At 40.0% G+C, this 24772-nt stretch overlaps 1 protein-coding gene across 1 annotated transcript; it reads left to right on the forward strand.

Moving 5' to 3' along the window:
* Nucleotides 1–7710: 7710 nt before the first annotated feature.
* LOC140464752 (tumor necrosis factor receptor superfamily member 13B) lies at nt 7711–24297 on the forward strand. The gene is made up of 5 exons (XM_072560247.1): nt 7711–7751; nt 13239–13370; nt 14389–14505; nt 19545–19757; nt 22981–24297. Exons 2-5 carry the CDS (start codon nt 13265–13267, stop codon nt 23286–23288), a joined length of 744 nt encoding a protein of 247 aa, XP_072416348.1. The 5' UTR covers nt 7711–7751; nt 13239–13264; the 3' UTR covers nt 23289–24297.
* Nucleotides 24298–24772: the final 475 nt, after the last annotated feature.

Consider the following 24772-nt stretch of genomic DNA (forward strand, 5'->3'; position numbering starts at 1 on the left):
ACAGAGGGTGGTGGTGGAGGGTTATTCCTTGCATCTCTCACATTAACATTTAATATTCTCTCAATGTCAAGCCCCAAGATTCCAAATAATGGGTGGGGGTGGGAGAGTTCTCACCTATTTAGATGGGGAATCAGTAAGACCCCTGCAGTGTCTTTGTTGCAGAAGGCTGTCTGTAGAAAATATGCAACTGTCAGGCCAGTTGCTGAGTTTTCCCAAGATCATAGTCCACCAGGCAGAAATCCTGTCAATCAAACAAACCTGCTGGATGGGGTGGTGCAAACACAGGCCTCCATTTTGCCTCAGGAGTAGCAGTCAAGGTGACAATACCAGACCACGTCAGCCTGGCCTGAGGTTACTACTAGAGTTAAAGCTGTCTCAGTGAGTCAATCATACAGCACCGAAACAGGTCTTTCAGTCCAACCCAGTCCACACTGAGTAGTGTCCCAAACTAAGCTAGTCCCACTTGCTTGAGCCTGGCCCATATTCCTCCAAACCTTTTCTATTCATGAACTTATCCAAATGTCTTTTAAACATTATAATTGTGCTCACTTTCACCACTTACTCAGGAAGTTCATAACATGTGAACCACCCTGTGTAAAAAAAAAAATGCCCCTCATCTTTTCTAAATCTCTCTCCTCTCACCTTAAAAATGTGACCCCTGGTCTTGAAATCCCCCATTCTAGAGGAAAAGACAACTATCGGGTCACCTGTCAACTTCCTACACTCCCTCCCAAAAAACATCCCAGCCTTTCTTTACAACTCAAAACTTCCATAAGTGGCAGCAGCTTGGCAAATCTCTTTTGAACCCTCCCCAACTTAATAGTCTGCACATAACTCTGGAGGAATACACACTGTAAAGAAGGTGGTCAATGATTTTCGCCACTTCATCAGTGTAAATGGAAACTGTGCTCTCAGGCACGCCACACTCAGTCTCTGTTTTTTGGGCCCAGCTTCCCATCAATGCTCATACTCTAACACACTCCCTGTTGGCTGCAGCATCTACCCTTACATGCTGTCATTCAGCCAAGCTTGTGGCCCCGTCAACCTGACATTGCCTACTCACTTCCCCAGGACACCTCACCACCTACATCAACACTAACAGTTGTGCCACACACTTTCATCTCCCTTCATAAAATTGGTCTCCCTCTCTGTCTCTCATTCCAGGAGAAAAGCAGCCCCAATAGCCATAGGGACTGAATACAGAGTGGCTGCCCAACATTAATGCTGTCTATGTGGTGGATGAGGAGCCATGGACTCGGAGTACTCCAAGTGGCTAACAGAGTTTCCATACCCTTGGACTTGCTGGAGACCACAGTGACGTATCCAGCTGACACAGAGTGAAGACATTCTCTCTTGACTTGACTGAGGCCAACTGACAAGCTTCCTGACACAAACAAAGCCCCAAAAAGAACAGCAGCTGTTGGAAATTGAAAACAAAAATACAAATTGCTGGAAAAGCTCAGCAGGTCTGGCAGCATCTGTGGAGGGCAATTAGATTTAACTTTTTGGATCCAGTGACCTTTCCTCAGAAGTTTGAAATTTTCCAGCAATTTCTGCTTTTGTGACAAGTTTCATAGAACATAGAAAAGTACAGCACAGAACAGGCCCTTAGGCCCACGATGTTGTGCTGAGATTTAATCCTAATGTAAAATATAGTAACTTAACCTACGCAGCCCTCGACTCACTGCTATCCATGTGCATATCCAGCAGTCGCTTAAGTGTCCCCAGTGACTCTGCTTCCACCACCTCAGCTGGCAACGCATTCCATGCATTCACAACTCACTGCGTAAAGAACCTACCTCTGATGTCTCCTTTATACCTTCCTCCTAATATCTTCAAACAATGACTTCTCATACCAGTCAATCCTGCCTTGGGGAAAAGTCTCTGGCTATTGACTCTATCTATTCCTCTCATTATTTTGTACACCTCGATCAGGTCTCTTCTCTTCCTCCTCCTCTCCAGAGAGAAAAGTCTGAGCTTATTCAACGTTTCTTCATAAGGCAAGCCCTCCAGTCTAGGCAGCTTCCTGGTAAACCTTCTTTGCACCCTCTCCAAAGCCTCTGTATCTTTCCTATAGTAGGGCGACCAGAACTGGACACAATATTCCAAGTGTGGTCTCACCAGGGACTTGTAGAGCTGCAGCAAAACCTCACAGCTCTTAAACTTGGTCCCTGTTAATGAAAGCCAAAACACCATATGCTTTCTTAACAACCCTATCCACTTGGGTGGCAACTTTGAGGGATCTATGTACTTGCACACCCAGACCTCTCTCTTCCTCCACACTGCCAAGAATCCTGTCTTTTCCTGGCTTTGTATCTGCACTAAAAGTCAAGACAATACTGCAGGCCCATCAGCCTAGCATCTCTGGCTGAGGGAGCAAAGCACAAAAGAGGCAAGGCAAGGTGTGGTAGAGATACTGTGAACCTTTAAAATAGGTTCAGAGTGTTAACAACAGTGAGTGAAGAGCCCAGAGATGCAGCCTGGTCCAGTCTGAGCTGGATGTATGTTCCTGAGCACAGTGTCCTTGCTGCAGCGCTCCAATAACAGTTGCTGATTTCGCCTGAGGTGCAGCATTGAAGTGCAGAAGTGTCCAGTAATTGAATCAAAGATGAGGGTCTGCAGGTGTGGGCGCAGAATAGAAGCCAATGTCCATGACTTGGCAAGTGCAAGGCTGGTGCCCAGGGAGAGTGCCCAAAGATGTTAGTGCTCAGTGTCCAATATACAGGTCATTCAGAGCAAGCAGCAAGCTGAATTCATTTTTTCACTGTCTAGCTTGTTTGGTGAGATGGGAGAGATTAGTCAAATAGAAAGCTGAATATTAATGATGAGGGTTTGACTGTCAATGAGGTTTTTAACAAACTTAAATCCTTCTTATTTGGCAACTTACCACACCACTTGTGAAAAGCATAAAGCAAGATGCTCACAATATTGAGATGGACCTTACTGGATTTCTCACCCAATCCTACCACAAATCCCACCCTAGCCCACATCACTCAGACCCCTAGAAGATTCCACTCTACTAATTTAACCCTTTGAATATCTTGCTAAAAATATTTCATTCATTGTGGATATAAGAAGATTTCTGTGCATTAATTTAGACACTCTTAAAAATCCATTTATTGTACCAATGCTTCAGCAATTGCCTGCATTGAAAAACGGGAAGAAGCTTTAAAGGCTGTTGTTTTGTTTGTTTCAAGCTGATTTTGCTAGCAGGAAATGCAGCTAAAACTAACACAATGTGAATCATCTCATTTCCTCTCCGAGTGGAGAGGTTGCGATTCACGATTCTATTTATGCATTGAGGCTTCCCCTTTTAGTTGCACAGCTCCAAATGGGTTTCACACAATCTTTTTTGTACAAAAAAAGTGAACAAGAAAGAAAATCCCCCCGCCCCTTCATTGTCACATATTTTGTCTGACTAATTGGGTCTTTTATGCTCTGCTCGAATCACATTATGATTAAAAATTATACATTATTTTCTTTTAAACATTGCTGAAACACTGTCAAACTGAAGTCCATTTTTTTGTAAGTGTATGTTTTTTTGGAGTCAAAAGTTCACACATCAAGGGGAAAAATTTAATCATAAAGAACAGGTAGGAAATTAAAAGTTGAAGCACAACTGTAATCCACTTTCACTACACCTATCTCAACATCTACTTGACACTCTGAGTCTTGCAGCATCAAACAAACAGGATATCTTCTGGTGATTAGCAGTTACCACCCCATTCAGTTGATGAATCAGTACTTCAGTGTTTAATAGCATTTGGAGGAAGCACAGAGTGTGGCGGGGCATAGAATGTACTCTGGGTGGGAAATTTCAATGTCCATCACCAAGAGTGGCTCAGTAGCACTGTTACTGACCAAGTTGGTAGCGTACGAAAGGACATATTGACTAAGCTGGGTCAACAACACATAGCCATGGACCTAACATGAAAAATAACTTAGATGATCTTATACTCAATCTGTCAATATGTTCGTGTGACTTTTGATACAAGTGACCAATGCACAATCTTTATGCAGACCAAATCCTGCCTTTAGGTTCAAACTGAATATTAACTGATCAATATTTATTAATACAGAGAGTTAAGCCATTCGAAAAATCGACAGATCAGATCTAAACTCAAATGCCCCACTATATCTTGTCATGAATGATGGTGAATAATTAAATAACTGAAGGAAGAAGCTCCACAATCTTATATATCTTCAATAATGGGGATATTCAGCAATTCAACACAAATGATAAGGCTGAAGATTTTGCAACCATCCTCAGTGAGAAGGACTAAGTGAGTGACCCATCCTGGCCTCCTCCTGAGGTCTCCATTGTCACAGATGCAAGTCTTCAGCTCATTTAATTCACTCCTTTGATTAACATTAAATAGCAGCTGAAGGCACTGGAGACTGCAAAGTCTATGGGCTCTGAGAACATTCTAGCAAAAGTACCGAAGACCTTCAATCCAGAACTAGATGTACCATAGCTAACCTAAACTAATACAAATACTACACTGGCATCTATGCTGCATTATAGAGAATTGCCTAGGTTGTTCTGTCTATAAAGAGGAGGGAAAATCTAATCCGATCCAATTCCCTTTTGCAGGAAGCTTAGGAGCTCCAAAGCCCAGAGAACATTGCAATCTGAGCAGCTTGCCTCTACCTCTGCTGAAGCAATATGTAGGAGCAGCAGAAAAAATACATATGAATGTCTGCACATTTTTGTTCCTTATTTAGCTCACGCAAATGTTAGCGTCAGAGTCAGTTTCCATGCTGTATGACATTACAGTCAAACCAATCCATGCTGACCAGGTTCCTAAATGAAATTAAACTTACCTGCCTGCACTTGGCCCATATCCTTCCAAACGTTTCCTATCCAAATGTATTTTAAATGTTATAACTATTTGCATCCACCACTATCTCTAGCAGTTCAGTCCACACACAAACCACTCAACAAGAAATTGCCCTTTATGCCCTTTTAAAATTTTTCTCTTCTCACCTTAAAAATATGCCCTCTAGCTGGAACATAGGACAGTACAGCACATTACAGGCCCTTCAGCTCTCTATGTTGTGCCGGCTTCTATCCTACTCTTAAGATCAGACTAACTTACATACCCTTCAATGTACAATTATCCATGTGCCTATCCAAGAATTGCTTAAATGTCCCTAATGTATCTGACTCTACTCAGTGGTGGGTGCATGGAATGCACTGCCAGCAATGGAGTACAACATCTACCTCTGATATCTCCCCTAAACCTTCCTCCAATTACCTTTAAATTATGCCCCCCTGTGATAGACATTTCCACCATGGGAAGTAGTCTCTGGCTATCCATTCTATCTCTGCCTCTCATCATCTTGTATGCCTCTATCAAGTCACCTCTCATTCTTCTTTGCTCCAATAAGAAAAGCCACAGGTCGCTTAACCTTTCTTCATAAGACATGCCCTCCAGTCCAAGCAGGATTCTGGTAAATCTCCTCTGCACCCACTCTAAAGCTTCCACATGTTTTCTATAATGAGGTGACCAGAACTGAACACAATATTCCAAGTGTGGTCCAACCAGGGCTTTATAGAGCTGCAAAATAACCTTGCGGCTCTTGAATTCAATCCCCCTTCTAATGAAAGCCAACACACCATATCCCTTAACAACTTTATTGACCTGGGTGGCAACTTTGAGAGATCTATGGACATGGACCCCAAAGTCCCTCTGTTCCTCCACACTACCAAGAATCCTGCCTTTAACCCTGTATTCTGTGTTCAAATTCAACCTTCCTAATGAATCACTTCACACTTTTCCAGGTTAAATTCCATCTGCCACCTGTCAGCCCAGTTCTGCATCCTGTCAATGTCCCACTGCAACCTAGCTAAATTGCCCATAGTGTTAGGTAAGGGGTAAATGTAGATGTAGGGGTATGGGTGGGTTACGCTTCGGCGGGGCGGTGTGGACTTGTTGGGCCGAAGGGCCTGTTTCCACACTGTAAGTAATCTAATCTAATCTAATCTAATCTAATAACTGCCCTCCATACTATCCACCACTCTACCAAGCTTTGTGTCATCAGCAAACTTACTAACGCATCCTTTCACTTCCTCGTCCAAGTCATTTATAAAAATTACAGAGCAGAGGTCCCAGAACTCACCCACACTAGGGAAAACACCCTTGACATTCATCTTCTCTATGCCATTCAATTTTATAAATCTCAATAATGTCACCCAACCTCCTACGCACTCCAGTGAAAAAAGTCCAGTCTTTCCAATCTATTCTTTAGAACTCAATTCCTCCAATCTCAGCAACATCCAGGTAAACCTTTTTTTTAAGCGCCCTCTAGTTTAATATCCTTCCAATAACAGGGCAACCAGACTGCAGACACTACTCCTGAGGAAGCCTCACCACTATCCTGCAGATAGTGAAGATTGTAGACGGCTGGAAAGTCAGAGTTGATAAAGTGTGGAGCTGGAAAAAGCATAGGAGGTCAAGCAGTATCAAAGGAGCAGGGGAGTTGACATTTTAGGTCGGAAACATTCATCAGGCTCACCAAAATCCTGTACAACCTCAATTTGGCATCCCAACTCCTGTACTCACAGGTCTGAGCAATGAAGGCAAGCATGCCTTCGTAACCATCCTGTGACGCAGCCTCCAAAGAATGATGTACCTGAAACCCTAGATCTCCTTGTTGTACACCATCACCCAGAACCCTAACATTAATTATACCAGTCCTGTCCTTATTCATATTATCAAAATGCAATATCTTGTATTTTCCCAAATTAACCTCCATCTGCTATTCCTCAGCCCATTGATCCAATTGATCAAGATCTCTTATCTTAGATGACTTCACTATCCAATTTTGGTGTCATCTGCAAACTTATTAGCCACACCTCCTATATTCTCATCCAAATCATTTATATAAATGGCAAAAAGCAGTGGACCCAGTACCAATTCTTCTGGAACAATGTTGGTCATAGGCCTCTAGTCTGAAAAACAACGCACCACCACCTTCTTTTATCCTTCTTGTCCATCCTTGAAGAATTTTTGATAAATGGCCCACAAAGTTTTTTTTGATAGTAACAGCGAAGTTGTGAAGTTATATGAATCAATGTGGGGGGAGAAGCTGAAGAGGTGGCTGTGATTGCAAACTGTGCAATAAGGGCATTTCTGGCATCCCGGACAAGAATGTGAGCAGTTGGAGTTACTACCCTAATCACCTTCTTCACATCTCTTGTCTTCCTCACCTCTTTTCCTGAGTGGCTCAAAGTGAACTTAGCCCTTTGCTCGTCCCTCCTACACTGGTGGGTTATTGATGTGCATCCCAAGCCACATTCACTGGTTATCCTTCGATGAAAGGGAAGCAGGCTTGTACTTCTTTTTGGGTATTCAAGAGCTTGTTTCAACTTCAGAAGAGCAACAACAATGGGTAAGAATAAAGATTACAGCTTATTGAACCATTGAAGTAAAATTAAATTCTGTTCACACAAGTCAAACTGTTCTGGCATTTTCAGTTGACTAGACTTGGTTTGTGTCTGCAATTGTCAGAAATAGTACTGCAAAAGTTTGAAAGCTTTACAAAGTAGTTAAGTGACTAATAAATACGTGCAAATTTATCATACAGTACTTGCATTTCAATTCAGTCTCTCAAAATTTGCTGTAAGCTGATCAGGGAAAGCCCCTGGAAGTTCTTCCTTCTGTTAAAACGAGAAGTTTCACATTCTGATTGACACAGGCAAATGTACTAAGAAACAGCAGAGGATAACCACCTGGAATCGAGAGAACGTGAGTACCATATCCAAATGTATAAAGTTCTTGAGCACATTATTAGTGTATAAAAATGTTAAGAAAACAGCATTTAACCATTTTTCAACTCCTAGATTCCCTCTCCACAAAATTCCTTTAAAATAAGTTTGCACTATCTCACTGGGATTTTGATTCTGTTTTATTTCAATACAGCTGTCTTACTGAACCATGCCTCCTCCACACTACCAAGGATTTCAGTACTTTGCTGTGAGAAGGTTTCATTGACTGTATTTAAAAGGCCATGTATATAATGAAATATCTGATCAGTACAAATATATCTAGTGTTTGTGGAAAGGTCACATCTGAAACATTAACTCGGTTTCTCTCCAAGAATGTTGTTGGACTCAAGTGCGTTCAGTTTGCTTTGTTTCTGTTCTACAAGATGCATTTGAATAACCTAAGTTATTTGGATATTTCTTTCGTTGGTGAAAGTTAAGAAAGGAAATAGATATACTGCACAGTGTGAAAGAAATAAAACTCCAGTAGAAAAGTAAAGAATTGATGTATTAACTAAAGACCACAGTTAATTGTCGCCACCAAAAGAAAATGGGAGAGAGGAAAATCACAGAAGAAATCTGGGTGAGGTAGCACTTTGAAAGATTCCATAGTACTTTCTATTCCCAGACAGACAGTCTCAATTGCAAACACTAATATAACCCAAAACCAGTTGGCTTCAGAAGTTAGGGACGCATACTTGGATTAAGGTAGCTATCTAGGAAGTTCCTACAATAACACCAGAGGGAGGTGGGGGCACCCATCCTAAAGCATTTTTGTTGCATCCAAGTTCAATCCAGATATATAGCAACTACCTAACCACAAATCTAAACAGTGAACAACAAAAACAGGAGTCACTATTGCCACAAGTGTGCAGTCTGACACAGACATACTAATACATTTATTACAACAGAATTATTGTAGGAATGTCAATTGCAGTGTGCTCAGGAATAGAATCTGAGGAAAGTGAATCCCAGGCTCCATAAGCACACTTTGGAATTAAAATGAAATTTCTCACTTAGCAATGATAATTTTTCTTCCACAATTAATTGCTCATTAACAAGATGCAGAAAACATAGCTAAAACTATCTTTAATTGTTATTTATCAGTCACACAAACCATTTTACTTCTTGATTAAAAAACCCTCAGATGAGTTATTTTTCTTTCATCTCTTTGGCTTACTAACAACCATTTAAAACAGCAATTCTCTATCCCATTTATCTTTTATGGATATGTTTCAAGTCGAATGTGGCGATGACAAGGTGTATTTATTACTTATCACTGGATTTTGAGTGGCTGTGAGCTTTTTACTTGAACTACAGACTGAAGGTGATCCCAAGACATATTAATCATATTTTCATGAAAACCTTCTATTGTTTCTTTGTTTACATTGACTGTAATGGTGTGAAGTATTCTCCTTTCGCCAACTGTAAACCTGGAAAACAAAGCAGATAATACATCTAGACTAAATGATCCGTGGCATAATTTCTGCTACAAATTATTACTTTGGTTGTTCCTATTAGCAAAACAAATGGAACCAGCTTGAATTACTTAATTACTTTACAATAGATGTTGTTGTGATATTAACTCAAAATGAGTAGAAATTCTCTTGATCATTTACCTGCATAAACCCTAAGCCATAAAGTCAGAATGATACCAATAAATAAAGTGCATTTAAATCTAAAACCTATAAATCAGAGAAACTTAGAATAAAAATGATCAGTAGGATTCTCAAAATCACTGAACTAAAAAAAACTTCTTTTAAAAATATAGGTATTGTTGTAATGAGTCTTTCCAATTCTTAGAGTCCATTTTATTTCGTCTTGCCATATAAAGCTTCAAGGATTTGTTTAGCTTATCATATTAACAAGAACCTATCTTATTCTAAATTTTATTTATATCGCTGAAAGGCAAGGTTGATATAATAATAATTGAAATGACATCATAAAGCAATAAGTTATTTGTGAAAACTCAGAATGCAAGGCCAAATTAAACCATATTTAAAAATTCAGCAAGTATTATTAGGTTATGCAAAGCTGTAATATGCAAAGTTGTGATGATTACATAGTTCAAAGCTTGGGTTTCAAAAGCAGATAGCATGTCAAAGGAAGTGCAAATTTATGGGAGGTTACAGGCTCCACACTTGGATTCCTTTTTTCTGGAAACTAAGTAATATTGCCTCAATCTCAGTAGATAAACTTCAAAAATAACAAGTGAGTAGAGGAAAATATATGAATCTTATTAGTTCCCAAGATGCCTGGTTATCTATTTTGTATTATCATCAAGTCTTGTTGGAGTCTGAATTTCAGGATTCACACCTAATGAGCTATTCGGTATCAAAGAAACCTGTTCAGTAGTTATGTTCAGACTAGAAAAGAATGGGAGTGTAAAGATGAAGGATAGGTTATCAAGACGCTTTGAATAATTCAAGTTTATCTTCAACAGTAGCAAATGCCGAATAAATGGGGACATTTAAACGTTAGTTACATGTGCTACATCCTTCCTTGTCAAGTTTCCCACTGTAATTGTAGGCTTCTCAAAATTACTATGCAGACTATTCTATTTTCCTGTGAACTTGTGCAGCCATATTTAATGAGGAGATTAGCAAGAAAATACCAACGGCAAGAACAGACATTTACATCAGCAACTACATATGTTGGATCAAAACAACATCCCATCTAATTTTTCTTCTTGCTGGGCATAATTTAAACGTGTAGGCTCTGATACAAGAATAAAACAAAATAAGATTTATAGCTGTCAATCAGCTGAATGCAGTTTAGAATTTACTAGAAAGATGTGCAAGCTTAAAAAGAATTATGCAATGCTGCTATTTACATGAAAACAATATGATACTTAGCAAGTTAAATCAATCCATATTTGAATCCAATGCAAATATAAAATGACAAAAGTGAATTGATTGAAAGCAGCATTATTGGCTGTTGGAGATTTTGTGTAACTATCACTCATTAAAGCGACAATTTGTGTTGGCCTACATAGGGAATTCAGGATTATAGTGTGGTCAAGTGCCCTTGCAGCCGAGAAAAACAAACCAATGTAAGCACAATATAGTTTCTTGTTCACCACCTCACCAGATCAGGTATGGTATGAGTTAGATACTTGGAAAAGTTCCTTCCAAACCACAATGGCAAGCAATCCCAGGCCAAGTCCAAAGATTAGATGCTGAGTAAAGCTTCCTCTGGACAGTGTGTTCACAGTCTGGTGTCTTGTGAATGGCAACACTTTGGAGTGAGTGAATGAACCAACCTCTGCAAAGAGACCTCCATTTGGAACTGTTAACTCCAGCCAGGCATATTCCTAAATTTTTCAGCCCAACTACCTTTGTGCAATTGGTCATCCAACAGAACCATTCCCATGTAGTTCTACTTTCAAATTCCAGGAAAACAAACAGATGTTCAAACAATTCAGTAGTTCTCGACTTTCAGTCAAACAGCCTCATACTTTAGAAATTAATTGCAAAGGCATTCAAAAGAAAGTATTTTTTTAACATCCCTAAGACTTTTCTCCTGGCCATGATGTGGAGGCACGACTGTTGAACTGGGGTGGAGAAAGTTAAAAGTCACAACACCAGGCTATAGTCCAACAGGTTTATTTGGAACCACTAGCTACCTGATGAAGGAGCAGTATCCAAAAGCTAGTGCTTCCAAACAAACCTGTTGGACTATAATCTGGCATGATGAAATTTTTAATTTTCTCCTTGCAGCAGTATCCAGAAAATTATACTTCAATCTCTGGAATACCAAGGTCAAACCTGGAAGGTTAGCAACATCAGACTCCTTTTTAGAGCTACAAGTACAGAAATTAAAATGGGATAATAGGCATCCCCAAACAGAAGATGGGGTTAAGTGACAAGAAATATGGCACAGCTGAATTTCCATTATTTCAATCTGCTGCCCCCCCCTTGCACCTACCTGGATAGGGATGGATATCTTACTAAGTTCAGGCACTGAAAAGGTGGGTCAAAGATAGGACATGACATAAATTCATGAAAGTGTTTGAGAAACAATCTAACCTAATCTGCCAAAAAATATTGGCAAGCGTAGAATGAAATCCTAAAACAAATTAGTGGAAAATGCATGGCTTGATGAGGGTATTTTTACATACAAGAATAACATACAACATTCATGGCTGTCAATCAGCTGAATGCAGTTTAAAATTTAATACAAAGATCTGCAAGCTTAAAACAAATTATGCAATGGTGCTATTTTCATGAAAGTAATATGATGCTTAGCAAGTTAAACCAATCCACATTTGAATCCAATGCAAATATAAAGTTATAAAAACGAATAGATTGAAAGCAGTATTATTGGCTGTTGGAGATTTTGTGTAACTATCTTTCAACATATCAACAGACCATGATCAGCCTATCAGGCAGGTTCAACTCCCCGCTTTACTCCCACTTGGGATTTCACCTAAATATAAAGGTCTAGGTATTCTGTAAGCGATGCCAGCCAAAGCAACAATTCCTGTTCATTTCTTTCAAGGTGACCTCAATGAGCTGGAACCTGCAACATTTATCTACAAAAGTGAAGCATCAAGCCAAAGTTGAAACTATTTCACATTAATGATAAAAGTGTCATCTTAAATACTCAAGTTTGTCCTTCCTGTACCTAGCAAGATCAAAGTGTGATCTAATTTAAACTAAAACATGTCCAAAAATATACTATGTAGGTTGCTTGCTGCATTTGGAATTCATTATGTTTACTATTCCACATCCATTTGTCTTTATTTCAGAATTAAATACAAATTAAAAGCACAAAGGATACCGTTTATTTCTTTGCACACACATGGTCTCTTTACCTGGAATGGTCTAATCTTATTTCCCTGCCCTTATCCCAAATTCTTTAAACAGATTCAATGCTTTATAAATTCCTTCCTAAAATAAGTAATTGTCATATTCCAAAATGTGATACTTCACACTTTGGGTGTTACATCTCTTCCCACTCTGCAACCCATCTGTGTCTTATTGAAATCTTCGCACTTCTTTCATTGCATGTAATGCCTCCAAACATTGATATATTTTAACATAATTCCTCGTGCCTATTTCCAACACATATACATGAAATCAAAAAAAGGTGCCCAAGGCACCTATTAGAGACTATATTAACTTAATGTTGTCAATCTATAAACACAGTCATTTAGAATGACTCATTTCAACCGTTGCCCAATAATACATTCTGTTTAACAGATCGAGCCATCTCTTTTGTAACCAAGTCTCCGCATCAGAAACCTTCAATAATGCATTGCATTCCCTTTATCTATCCACTTCAAATCAATGAGTTGAAAACTCTCACGAGTCAGATTAAATGGCCAACCAGCTCATTGACTGCTGATTTTTCCTGCAAAACAAGCTTTGCAATTAATTTGTTGCGCTATTTGGAATGTTGAGGATGTGAAAGGCTGTATCAATGAAACTTAATCTAAACAGAAAATAATCTTAATTTATTTTAAAAGCTCCACCGTCCTCTTATTGAAAGAGGATGAACGATTGTCCAGACGATGAATTCTGGGATGGTCTCCTACGACAATGCACCAAATGTACGAATTGTGGACATAACCGGCATAGTGGGTGCAAGACGTACTGTGGTTTGTATCCTTTCACTACCTGTTTTTGAAGCCTGTAAACAGCATTTTCGTTTGAAGACAAGACTAAAAATATTCCTTCCTTCACTACCAAAGAAAGAAAGCCAACATCAGCAGGCTTCAGATCAAATCTGGCCGTTTCTAACCCGATTTGTATCCTCAATCCAGGTAGAATTCCATCAGCAGGACCCAATTAGAAACAAGATAATAAAAAGACGACAGGAAAACGAAAGCCAGTTGACGTGCCTACACGCTGCACCAATCTAACCCACCCCACTTGAATCACGCAGAGTCCTGGGAGAAGGAAAAAAAATTGGAGGGGGAAAACACTTCAGGCCAAATTCTTGATGTTCTTCCTCAATCCAAATAAAACACTTCAGTATAGCCACACACACGTACCTATACCATGGGTATGATTATGTGATGATAAAGCCAATTCTAATATTCCGAATTCTGCAGGACTTGCTCAGTGCTCTTACTAAACAGGAGTGAATCCATACCTATCAGACACGGCAATCCATCCCAGAGGTCACGATTCCCTCAAATTAAATGCCACCCATCCTTAGAATCGAATCATTTTTGTATTTTTGTAATGAACATAATTTTCCCCCAATTTATCCATCCTATCCATCTAAGCTGAATCTATTCATTTGGTTAATATAATCTTTAAAATGTCAATGTTTATCCAGTGAAGAAAGCTCCAGTGCCTAAATACTAACCTGATACCTATAACGGTTATAAAGAATTTTACTTTCATCTACCTGATCAGTAATTGAATGGAAACAAGATAAATTTACCTGATTTTTATTCTGATGAAATGAATGGGATGGAGATTTGCTCCAATCGATAACTGCCCGGACAAAAATAAAACTCTCCTCTGTCTTCCCTTCAATTTTTAAAAATTATTTATTATGTCTGTAGCAGTGAATGATCTATGGAAAATACAAGTCGACTTGCTTGCCTTTCACAGGCAAACAGTTTAATGCTCACTACTAACTGAAGTTTTTTTTTAAAAAATCAGATATTTGGAGCTGCAATGAAGCTCCAGGATTTTATTGGGACAAACTGCTGCGCAACTGCATCAAGTGCTCAGATGTGTGTGGGCAACATCCTCAACAATGCTCAGAAATTTGCTATGGTAAGAAATTGGTAACAAATTATCTTGTCATTAGTTATTGCAAGGGTAATAAGTACATAGCTGAAAATGTGTTGCTAGAAAAGCACAGCAGGTCAGGCAGCATCCAAGGAGCAGGAGAATCGACGTTTCAGGCATCAGCCCTTCTTCAGGAATGAGGAAGGTGTGCCAGGCAGGCTAAGGTAAAAGGTAGGGAGGAGGGGCGTTGGGAATGCGATAGGTGGAAGGAGGTCAAGGTGAGGGTGATAGGCCGGAGTGGGGTGGGGGCGGAGAGGTCAGGAAGAAGATTGCAGGTTAGGAAGGCTTCGACCTGCTGCGCTTTTCCAGCAACACATTTTCAGCTCTGATCTCCAGCATCTGCAGTCCTCACTTTCTCCTCCTAATAAGTACATAATCAGGATCAGTAATGCCCATGATTATGTTGGCTATCACAAAGTGTCTTTTTCAGCCCAGGACTGTACTGCACATATATCTATCTTGAGTACTTGAGTATTGTATTCACGCAGTGGACAATCAGACTTTTCCAGCTGTTGTATGATTTCCATATAGCCAATTAGCTCAGTTGGCTGAATGGCTGTTAGTAATGCAGCATGAAACCAACAGCGTAGGTTTAAATTTCCGCACTGGCTGACGCCCTACTTTCAATCTCACCTCTCACGTGAATCATGGTGACCCTCGGGTTAAACTCATCACCAGTTGGCCCTTTCATGATCTTCTGGCACTATAGTAACTCTACAGCTAATTGCACTCAACAGACATGTTTGAGTGTTAAACTACAGTTTCTTTTCATTTTCATTTCATAGCCCTGTCCCTTTACACACACACACGTATCAGTGAGAGAGCAGACATGCTACTTGATCATACGCTGCCTTTGGATTACAGTTTAGTAAACCTGATATTCTTCTGCACTAAGACATGCTACTTTTATCACACTGGATTCCACTAATTTTTCATGAAACAAGAGTAAGAAATTGAGAGGATGCTTTCACTTTGGTTCTGATTTTACATCCCAACCCAATGCAGTGTCACTTTGAAGAATGATGAGTTGTAACAAAAGCAGTTGAACCCATGATTTTATGATGCTGGGAAAGTTGAGCATAAATGCATACTGTGGTCCATACACATTCACATTCATAGCATCAACTACACATATTTTGAAATATCCCCCAATCTGCTCCCACCAAACTCTGGCCTGATTTCTCATATATAAAAATAACACACTCTGATTTGTGCCTTCAAGCAAATATCTTGCCAAATAATTTTGGTTGAAGGATGGATCTTCCTGGACAGTCCTGATGGTGGATTTTGGAAAGGTGGTATAGAGTTGGGAAGCTATGACATGGAAAGCTGTCAAGTAGAGATCTCCAGAGGAGCTGAGGTCATTGACAATCCTGGAAACAGTTTGGTGTACATAGTGAGGTCAGGGTTCAGGGGAAAATAGAAGGAAGTATCTGAGAGATAGAATTCAGCCTCTGCAAGGTAGAGGTCAGCACACCAGAAAACACAGACCATTCTTCACCATGGGCATGTAATTCCATAACATGTCCATTCCCAGTCTCCACGGGGAAGTCTCTCTATTTCTTTCTAGGCAGTCCATCCATCTATTACTGCCATTCTTTGCCAGGCTGAGCTCACCTACACTTTTGAACATTTCCCATTTAGTTCATCTCACTTTCTCTGGGTCAAAGGTGTGACCATGGGTCCCACTTATGTTGTCTCTTTGTGGAATATGCAGTATATTCCTTGTTCTGGTCTTACCCAGGGCCCCTCTCACAACTGTTTCTCTGATAGGATTATTGGTGCTGCTTCCTTCTCTTGTCCAGAATTGGAAGAATTCAATTTTTTCTTCCAATTTCCAGCCTTCTGTCACCTGGTCCATCTTGGATTATTCCCTTATCTGCCTTGACTTCTGTTTCCATTTCAGGGAATAGGCTGACCACAAGTATCTATTACAAACCCATCAATTCTCACAATTATCTGGAACACACTTGCTCTCACCTTCCTGTAAGAACTCCTTTTCATTCTTCTCGTTACTCCATCTCATCTGTTCCAGTCATGCCAACTTTTCACATGGGTGCCTTTAAAATGTTTTCATTTTCCTCAACTAAAGATTCCCCCAACTATTGTAGACAGGGCCCTCAGCTGTGCTGGACCCATTTCCTGCACTTGTCTCTACTGCTTCCCCTCCAAGAATGTTTCCTCTGCTCTTTTCTTTCCACTTGGAAGCTTCAAATCTCCACAATTAAAGTTCAGTGCTACCACTGCCAACCAAATATCACACCACCCCCATTCCTTGTCAACATTCCACAGGGACTGTGGAATACCAGAGTACACTCCTAACACTTCTCTCCTCCATCATCTCACCTCATGTAAATCACAAAGTGCAAAACTTATCCTTTCACCTCCTTATGTCTGAGGCATCATTTCCAGGGGAAGCAATGGTTTAATTGTATTCCTTGGTATTTGATTTATTGCATTTGCTCTCAATTCAAATACCTCTACGTTTGGTCTCACTGGGTGATCCCTTTGTAGACCTCCCCTCTGTCCTTAATAATACCAATCTTCTGAATACTTGCCACTTCAATACACCATCTTGCTGTCATGCTAATACTTTGTCTTAGGCCTGCTGCAGTGCTCCAGTGAAGCTCAACATATGTTGGAACAACCACACAGGCACTTCACAGCCTGCAAGACATTGTGTTCAATAACTGCAGGGCATGAATAGTCCTCCATCTTGATTACATCACCTTCTCCTCCTCCTTCACATCTTCTCACCTCCCTCAAAACAATTGTGGTTTGCATAGGTCTGCTCTCAGCAAAGCAAATCTGTTTCAAGTATCCACATGTACCATTAGCACCCATTCTACATTGATATTTCTTCTGGACTTTTAGTTCTCCCTTTGCCTTTTGATCTGGGAACCATGGCTATCTGTTCTACTCACTCCTCTATGTTCTCTATCAACAGAGTAAAAACCATAATTTTCCAACCTCCTTCAGTTCCAAAAGGAGTTAAACATAACTCAAAACGTTAACACTGTTTCTCTTTCCACAGATGCTGCCAGACCTGCTGAGTTTCTCCAGCATTTTGTTTTTTATGCAATGACAGTCCTCACCAGCAAGGTGGATTGAAATTTCTGAACTATGGTTGGCAGCCTAACCCAGTGATTAAGTCCTGGATGTCCCTGCTTTGGTAAGTGTAGAAAAGAATGGTGACTGTTTGCTGAGCAGAAATGCATCCTCTTGCAGAGGTACCATGTAACAGGTGGAGATGGCAGTGAGCTCAATATCATGTCAAGTTCTGTTCCTAGGACAAAAAGGAAATAGTTTGCAGACATCCACCAAGCTAAGTCAACTGCCCTTTGCACTCCTGTTTCCTTTAATTCCCTGGGAAGAATGAAAGAAGACATCACCATTTCTCTCTTCTGCATAAAGCCGCACAGGGCAAGAGCAAGGGCAATGTTTATCCCCTGACTGACTTCCACTGTATAAAAGATGAAGGCCATTTTGTAGGTTCATTTTAAAATTACTTACTTGGGATATGAGAGCTTTTCTGCAGTTTGGTACTGCCATCATGCCCAACACCTAGCAAAGTGCATCTGACTGCAGAGATTGCTAAGTGCATCATGTCTTTAACTGTATTTAGCCTGAAGGCGAAGGCTGTGCCTAGTCAGTTGGAGAACTAGGCAGGTGAAGGTCTTGTAAGCAGCATGACAGCATGATATCTTGTTCTGTTGCCAAAAGGGAACATCTAGGACACAGAATTTAAAGGTGTGGTGCCACCATCCAGCAAATATCAACTTAGTATCTTTTGTATATTCCCCTCCATATTGTTAAACAGCTCTACCATACACACAATTTGTTCTTAACGTGTTTGTGGTATTGTATTGGAATTGCTTTGTGACCAACTGGGTGTCCATTTTATTTAGTGCAGTTTCTTCTCCATATCAGTGACAGATTGTAGTAACATATAGTCTTTCACATTGCAGGACGCATTATCAGAGGACTCAAATCAGCTCAGCAACTGACACTTAGGCAAGTCATTAGTCAAATGGAGAGGGGAGCACTAAATTAAGTGTTACTTTCAAGTTCAGGCAGGAACGAAAGACAAATGCAAGTAGCTAGCCAGCTCACCATGTCTTCACAGCTGATAGTGAAGAATTGACCTATTGATTCTACCAGTGTTAAATATACTATATCCCCTCCAGCTGCAGTCTCTTTCCTCCATAAGAAGCAATAGCTCTAGGCAAACAGGGTATCTGTCCTTTACCTCAATCATAAACAGCAAATTAGATATGTTGTAGATGTTCCTTGCAATTGTTTGGAAGGGCATTATAATCTCTATATTGCAGCCATAGCAACAGACTTCAGGCTTAGTATTTTGTTGGAAGACAGAACGCTTGGCAGAGTTTAGTCACAGCACCTTCAGTACAGCTGAGGTGTGAACATAGGTCTCATCGGAGACTAAATGAGTTGGAGACAAAGACATTGCTGCACTCAGACAAAAAAACTCTCTTTCATCTAGATTACATCAGTACGTTATCCAGGCTAACCCTCCAAGATAGCATGAGGGTAACAGAAGTTATTAGTTCTTTAAAGTCAAAGACAGCAGAACTCAAATTGTAACGGTGAAAAAAGGTCATCATAAAATCATAGTAAAAAACGTGAAAACGCCTGTAAATGCCTAAACCCAACTAAAGAAAGTTCCATCAAAGCTCTCTGAGATGTCAAATTTAAGGTAGTCTTTCTGTCTGAAATTAGCTTAAACTTGACCCTAAGTGCCCAGAGTTTCACAAGTTATCATCTCATCTTCATATACAAAGATTCAGAAGACCTTTGCACACTAACTGTATCTTAAAAACCCAAATTACATCATAGAAAAATTGAGCAGAGTCCTCAAACACCCAATTTAAACTGCCCTGGCAGAATGGGAGGCCACAATTAGTGTAAATTAAGCGTGAAAGATTGTTTGATGTATCAGTGAATCTCTCATGTCTGCTCCATTTAATTTCTGGAACTGATTATACTTCTCCCTCATTTTGAAGGGATCACAAACTCAAAGGAGGATACCCAAACTACTCTGAAACACTGTCTCTCACATGAAGATCATTCAAACATCCTCCTGTTTGTGACTCTGGCAGCGGGTCTCTGTGTTGTTACTTGTGTATTTCTGATGCTGTTAGCTTGCTGTGTCAAGAAGTGGGTTCCTTCCACGTGCAGCACTGAGTCCATCCACAAGACGAATACACCCTCAAAAGGTCAGTAATTACATTCTTAATTTTATTTGCAACAGAAATTTAAAAGGCACAGGAGAACAATGGAAGAGGTGACCAGCAAGTTCTAAAACTGCAGATAGTGAAGTGGATTAACCTCTCTGTTTTAAACTCTGCCATGGAATCTGCATTTCATATCTGGGCCTCCAAACCAGTTTGAAGTCTGTGGGAATGATCACAACCTTTACCTGACTGAGAGCCTCAATACTTAAAATGCACATTGGAAAAAGTCTTCCCTTATCTTCAAGAGACCAGCTTTTGAGAAGAAGCAAGTATAGTTGGAAGCCATCGAGTAGCTGAGCAAAAGGGTGAACACTAATCTTTGATCACAGTAGTACAAATATTCATCAGAATAGAACAGGTATACAGCAGGCTATATTCAAAATATCAACACTGATTCAGATCTTCCCACTCATCTCCTGTACAACAACTCTGGCCAGTATCGTCCAGTACTTTCTCAAGAATCCTCTTTCAATAATGCTGATTCTCATCTTTTTGACATCTTCTGTAGTCCTCCACAAAATATTGTCCTTCCATCCTCTCAATACAATCTATTTCTTATACTCTTAGCTCCCGTTTGCTTTCTGTTGTACAGCGAAATATAGAATGGTGGGAAATCCACCAGTCATTGTCAACCTGACCATCAGGGAGGAAAAAAAGATGGCAGGGGTCTGAAGAGTGCAGGAAGAGCACACAGCAATTGGAGATGTAGATGTGGGGGTCATCCGTGCCAACAGAATTAGCGTATTAAAACAGGAGTAGGTCATTTAGCTCATTGAGTCAGTTTTGAAACTAAACGCCATACACTCACTTTTACCTCACATCCTTCATGTTTTTAGATATACTTATTGCAACCAAATTTGAAATTGATAATTAGTTAACATCCAATGCCATTTACAGAAGAGAATTCCAAAACTTTACCTCCTTTGGTATGTAGGAGTGTTCCTTAATTGCACACTGAAGAGTCTGTTTGTAATCTTCAGTCAGGGAGTCCTAGATTTTCCATCATCAAAATATAGATGATCAAGAATTGGTGTTCCTCATAATACTTGATCCTTTATCTTCAAATTCCATGTAATAAAAATCAAATTTGTGTAATCTCTCTTCAATGTAACCTATGCTGTTTAAAGCATCATTCTGGTAAAACTACACTGCACCCCCAAGGTCAGTATATCCTACCTGTGGGGGGTGCTCAATTGCCCAGGTCAGTCTAATTAGAGCTTTCCATTTTGAGATCTGGGATGCTTGGGTTTCTAGATTTGAGACCATCAGTCCAATGTTCTTTGGTATACTTGGGTCTGTTCTTTGTACCTCCCATTTTTATCTTTTTACCATTTAGTAAATACTCTGTTCTAGCTTTTTTTAGAACAATGTAGAGTTTGTCTATGTAGAATATCCTCAGCTTCTTTCCTTCAATGAAGCAGATGATGTCCATGTGTAGCAAGATCTAATCAATGGCTTGAGATGGTGGCATGTAACATTTGCACAACAAAAGGCAAGGCAACTATTACCTTCTGCAAGAGTGTGTACACAACTTGTGACTGCTGGAGTGCAAAAGTTACTCTAGAGCTGGTGGCTTACCTCCTGAATTTAAGGCTCTCTATCAGCTAACTGGCTTTATCATGGAAAAAAAAGCTTTCCTCAGGTATCTGAATGGGTGCACTTCTAGTACTAAAGCAGCTTAGCACCATTCAGGACCAAACCAATTCACTTCGGATCTTATCCACCAGCTTAAACATCCATATTCTCCACCACTGGCATGTAATTTCTTCGAAATGGACTTCACGACCATCTAGAAGCACAAGGGTAGCAGGTTCATGGGAATACCATCACCTTGTAAGTTCCCTCCAGTAGCACACTTCCCTGACTTGGATTTGCACTATTGCTTCTTCATTGGGTGAAAATCTTCAAATTCCTGAACAGTATTATTCAGGATTATAATGCCTGAAGCACTCTCATTATATGTACTTCAGTGATTAAGATGGTTATTTATCATTACCAAATCAAGGCAACAAGGGGAATGGGGGAAAATGTGTGTAATTGCTGCTCATGTCTAGATCCTGAAAATTAATGTTAATAAACCTTCCTGTTTACATGTAAACTATTGGCCCTATTAGCTATCAAAGGATCACATGTTACTTATTCTTAGGTTTGACAGAACACCGCTAACGACCCTAATATTCAAAAGGTTGGAACAATACAGTAGGTGAAAGCAGTAATCTTTAGTAAATGAAACGAGTTACGTAGTCTACGTGTTAGGCTGCACCCTGAATACAAAGTCGAGGAAACGCCCCTTTGAAGGAACTATATGGGATCTTTGTATCACAGAAGTTAGGTACAAGGTCAAGTCAAATTGCAAGACTATCTGAGGGCGAAAACAGATTCTGTTCCATACTAAAGCAATGAAGTGTTAGATGATAGTAGTGACTAGTTATGTTAAAAGGGGTGTGGATTATAGCGCTAACTTCTGCAGTCTGCATCAGATTATGAAAACATGGCTAGTGTGCAGTAGGCCAGGAGACAGTCAGGAAAATATTTTTGATAATGTTAACTTCACCCAGAATAAGAGTCAGGTGCTCCAACTCTAAATGGAATATTTTAATTGATCAGATGAATGATCCATTCCATAGCAGGTAAACCAGGCTGCACTACTGGAAGGCTCGCAGAGCTAGTTGGAATTGACCATATTTGGAGGTTGGTTAGCTCAGTTCAACCGGCCAGTTCTTACAAAATCAAGAACAAACAGCTTTTCACATATAGTGAAGTGAAAGAGGTTAGGTATCCCAACAGTTCAAATGGGTAAGGCTAGAGTTAAGGAAGAGACAGTTCGAGTTAGAATTTAAAGTCAGAAAAATCTCTGGGGCTGCAGAAATGATCAAACAGGCAATTAATATGAATGGAGCCTTTGAACAGACTGAAAGTTAAACTGAATAATTTTAATCTATTAAATGTGTATATTTCACTGCCAGATCTAAATGAATAGTGTGACAAGATATTTCCACAGTCCTGAAACTAAAGAGAACTTTATCATAGGACTGAGGTGGTGGCTAATGGAAATATTATATCTCTAACAGGAAAAAACAACAATACACAACAAACAAGCTAAAACTTTTTAAGTCACTTTGCTTACCCTGGTAGAGGGAAACTTCAAAAATTTTGAATGTGCTGCCTGCTATTTTTGCAATATTGAGATTGTTTCTTCTGACAGATGGACTACTGCAACTGAGTGTTGAAGGAGATGACCATAATCAAAGTATATCCTCCAACCCATCATTATCTGAACCATCTGAAACTTGTAGTTATTGCTTCTCAGATCAGAAGTTCTCGGATAAAGAACGAAAGATATCTTCAAGCACAGCAACTCATCAGTGCATCCAGATACCATCTGTATCTAACCAAAGAGTTCTTCCTTCTGCTACAGTTTACAAAGAGAAGCCATTTCAGATCATCTGCTCTCCTTCACAACCCAGCTTAAAAGAAACTCAAAGTTTCCAGAAGTGCCACTTGAATTATTGATGGCTTTAAGCTTAAACCACTATTAAACGTCAACTGGACTCCCACAAAGCAGTCCCACAGTAAAACTGCTTCCACACCCTCCCACTCTGACATTAAAAAGCACAAGATTTAGGACTCTGCCTAACATTTCATATCCAGATAAATATGGCCCATGACCCCCTTCAAACAATAGGTAGAGTCGGGGAGAGGTACGGAGAGATACGGAGAGATCCAGTCTTCATCTTCACAGACAACTTGCACAGAAAAAAAAAGGACAGGAGTCACATAAGACAAGCATCTGTATTGTAAATCTTTCAGTAATAGAAGTTTCAATTGTGATCGTTTAGGTGAGTAATACACTGAACCACATTGCAGCAAAACCCTTTAGTTGTTCACCAATCTGCAGATGCTATATGTCTTTGTGCCTATTGAATGCATATATGGGATTTGAGACATGTGGAAACATTAGCTAAAATTCCTGCTTCTAATTACCACCTAATGATGTCCTGGAAAATATATTGTCTGTGGGATCAAATAGCCAATAAATACCACCATTCACTGTATACATTTGTGAAAAATAGCTGCAGTCCCTTTTGTAAGAAAGCTGGAACTTCAGATATGGAAACAAAAAGTCGAAGTCATGCAGGTAGTCACTAGACAAGGTATTAATATGACAGGCAGACCTAGTCATGCCACTTTCAAGCAATAATATTGAGTGCATTGCTATGCCTGTTGGATAAGTAATGCATCTTCAGATTTGCATACTAAAAAAAATTATTTGCTGATTAATCTTTGGAGTTTTGCTGCTAAGGTGACTCACTCGTAAAGGGAACTCTATAAGCGGATTGGGAAGGTGACTAATGGAAATATAACATCTCTGATAGGAAAATCACACGACAAACAAGTCAAAATGCTTTAAGTCAAAGTTTGGGAGAAGATTTGTAGCTCGGGTGCTCGTTGTTGTGGTTCTGTTCGCCGAGCTGGGAATTTGTGTGGCAGACGTTTCGTCCCCTGTCTAGGTTAACATCCTCAGTGCTTGGGAGCCTCCTGTGAAGTGCTTCTGTGATGTTTCCTCCGGCATTTATAGTGATTTGTACCTGCCGCTTCCGGTTGTCAGTTCCAGCTGTCCGCTGCAGTGGTCGGTATATTGGGTCTAGGTCGATGTGCTTATTGATTGAATCTGTGGATGAGTGCCATGCCTCTAGGAATTCCCTGGCTGTTCTCTCTTTGGCTTGTCCTATAATAGTAGTGTTGTCCCAGTCGAATTCATGTTGCTTGTCATCGGAGTGTGTGGCTACTAAGGATAGCTGGTCATGTTGTTTCGTGGATAGTTGGTGTTCATTAGCCACGAAACGACACGACCAGCTATCCTTAGTAGCCACACACTCCGATGACAAGCAACATGAATTCGACTGGGACAACACTACTATTATAGGACAAGCCAAACAGAGAACAGCCAGGGAATTCCTAGAGGCATGGCACTCATCCACTGATTCAATCAATAA

Source organism: Chiloscyllium punctatum, chromosome 40 (genome assembly GCF_047496795.1).
Source record: "Chiloscyllium punctatum isolate Juve2018m chromosome 40, sChiPun1.3, whole genome shotgun sequence".
NCBI lineage: Eukaryota > Metazoa > Chordata > Chondrichthyes > Orectolobiformes > Hemiscylliidae > Chiloscyllium > Chiloscyllium punctatum.

What these genes read in the sequence shown, in the direction of transcription:
- LOC140464752 (XM_072560247.1), top strand. Translation starts at nt 13,265, where the DNA reads ATGAACGATTGTCCAGACGATGAATTCTGGGATGGTCTCCTACGACAA. An exon ending in TGGGTGCAAGACGTACTGTG is followed by an intron (nt 13,371 to 14,388) that starts GTTTGTATCCTT and finishes TTAAAAAATCAG; the next exon opens with ATATTTGGAGCTGCAATGAA. An exon ending in ATGCTCAGAAATTTGCTATG is followed by an intron (nt 14,506 to 19,544) that starts GTAAGAAATTGG and finishes CTCATTTTGAAG; the next exon opens with GGATCACAAACTCAAAGGAG.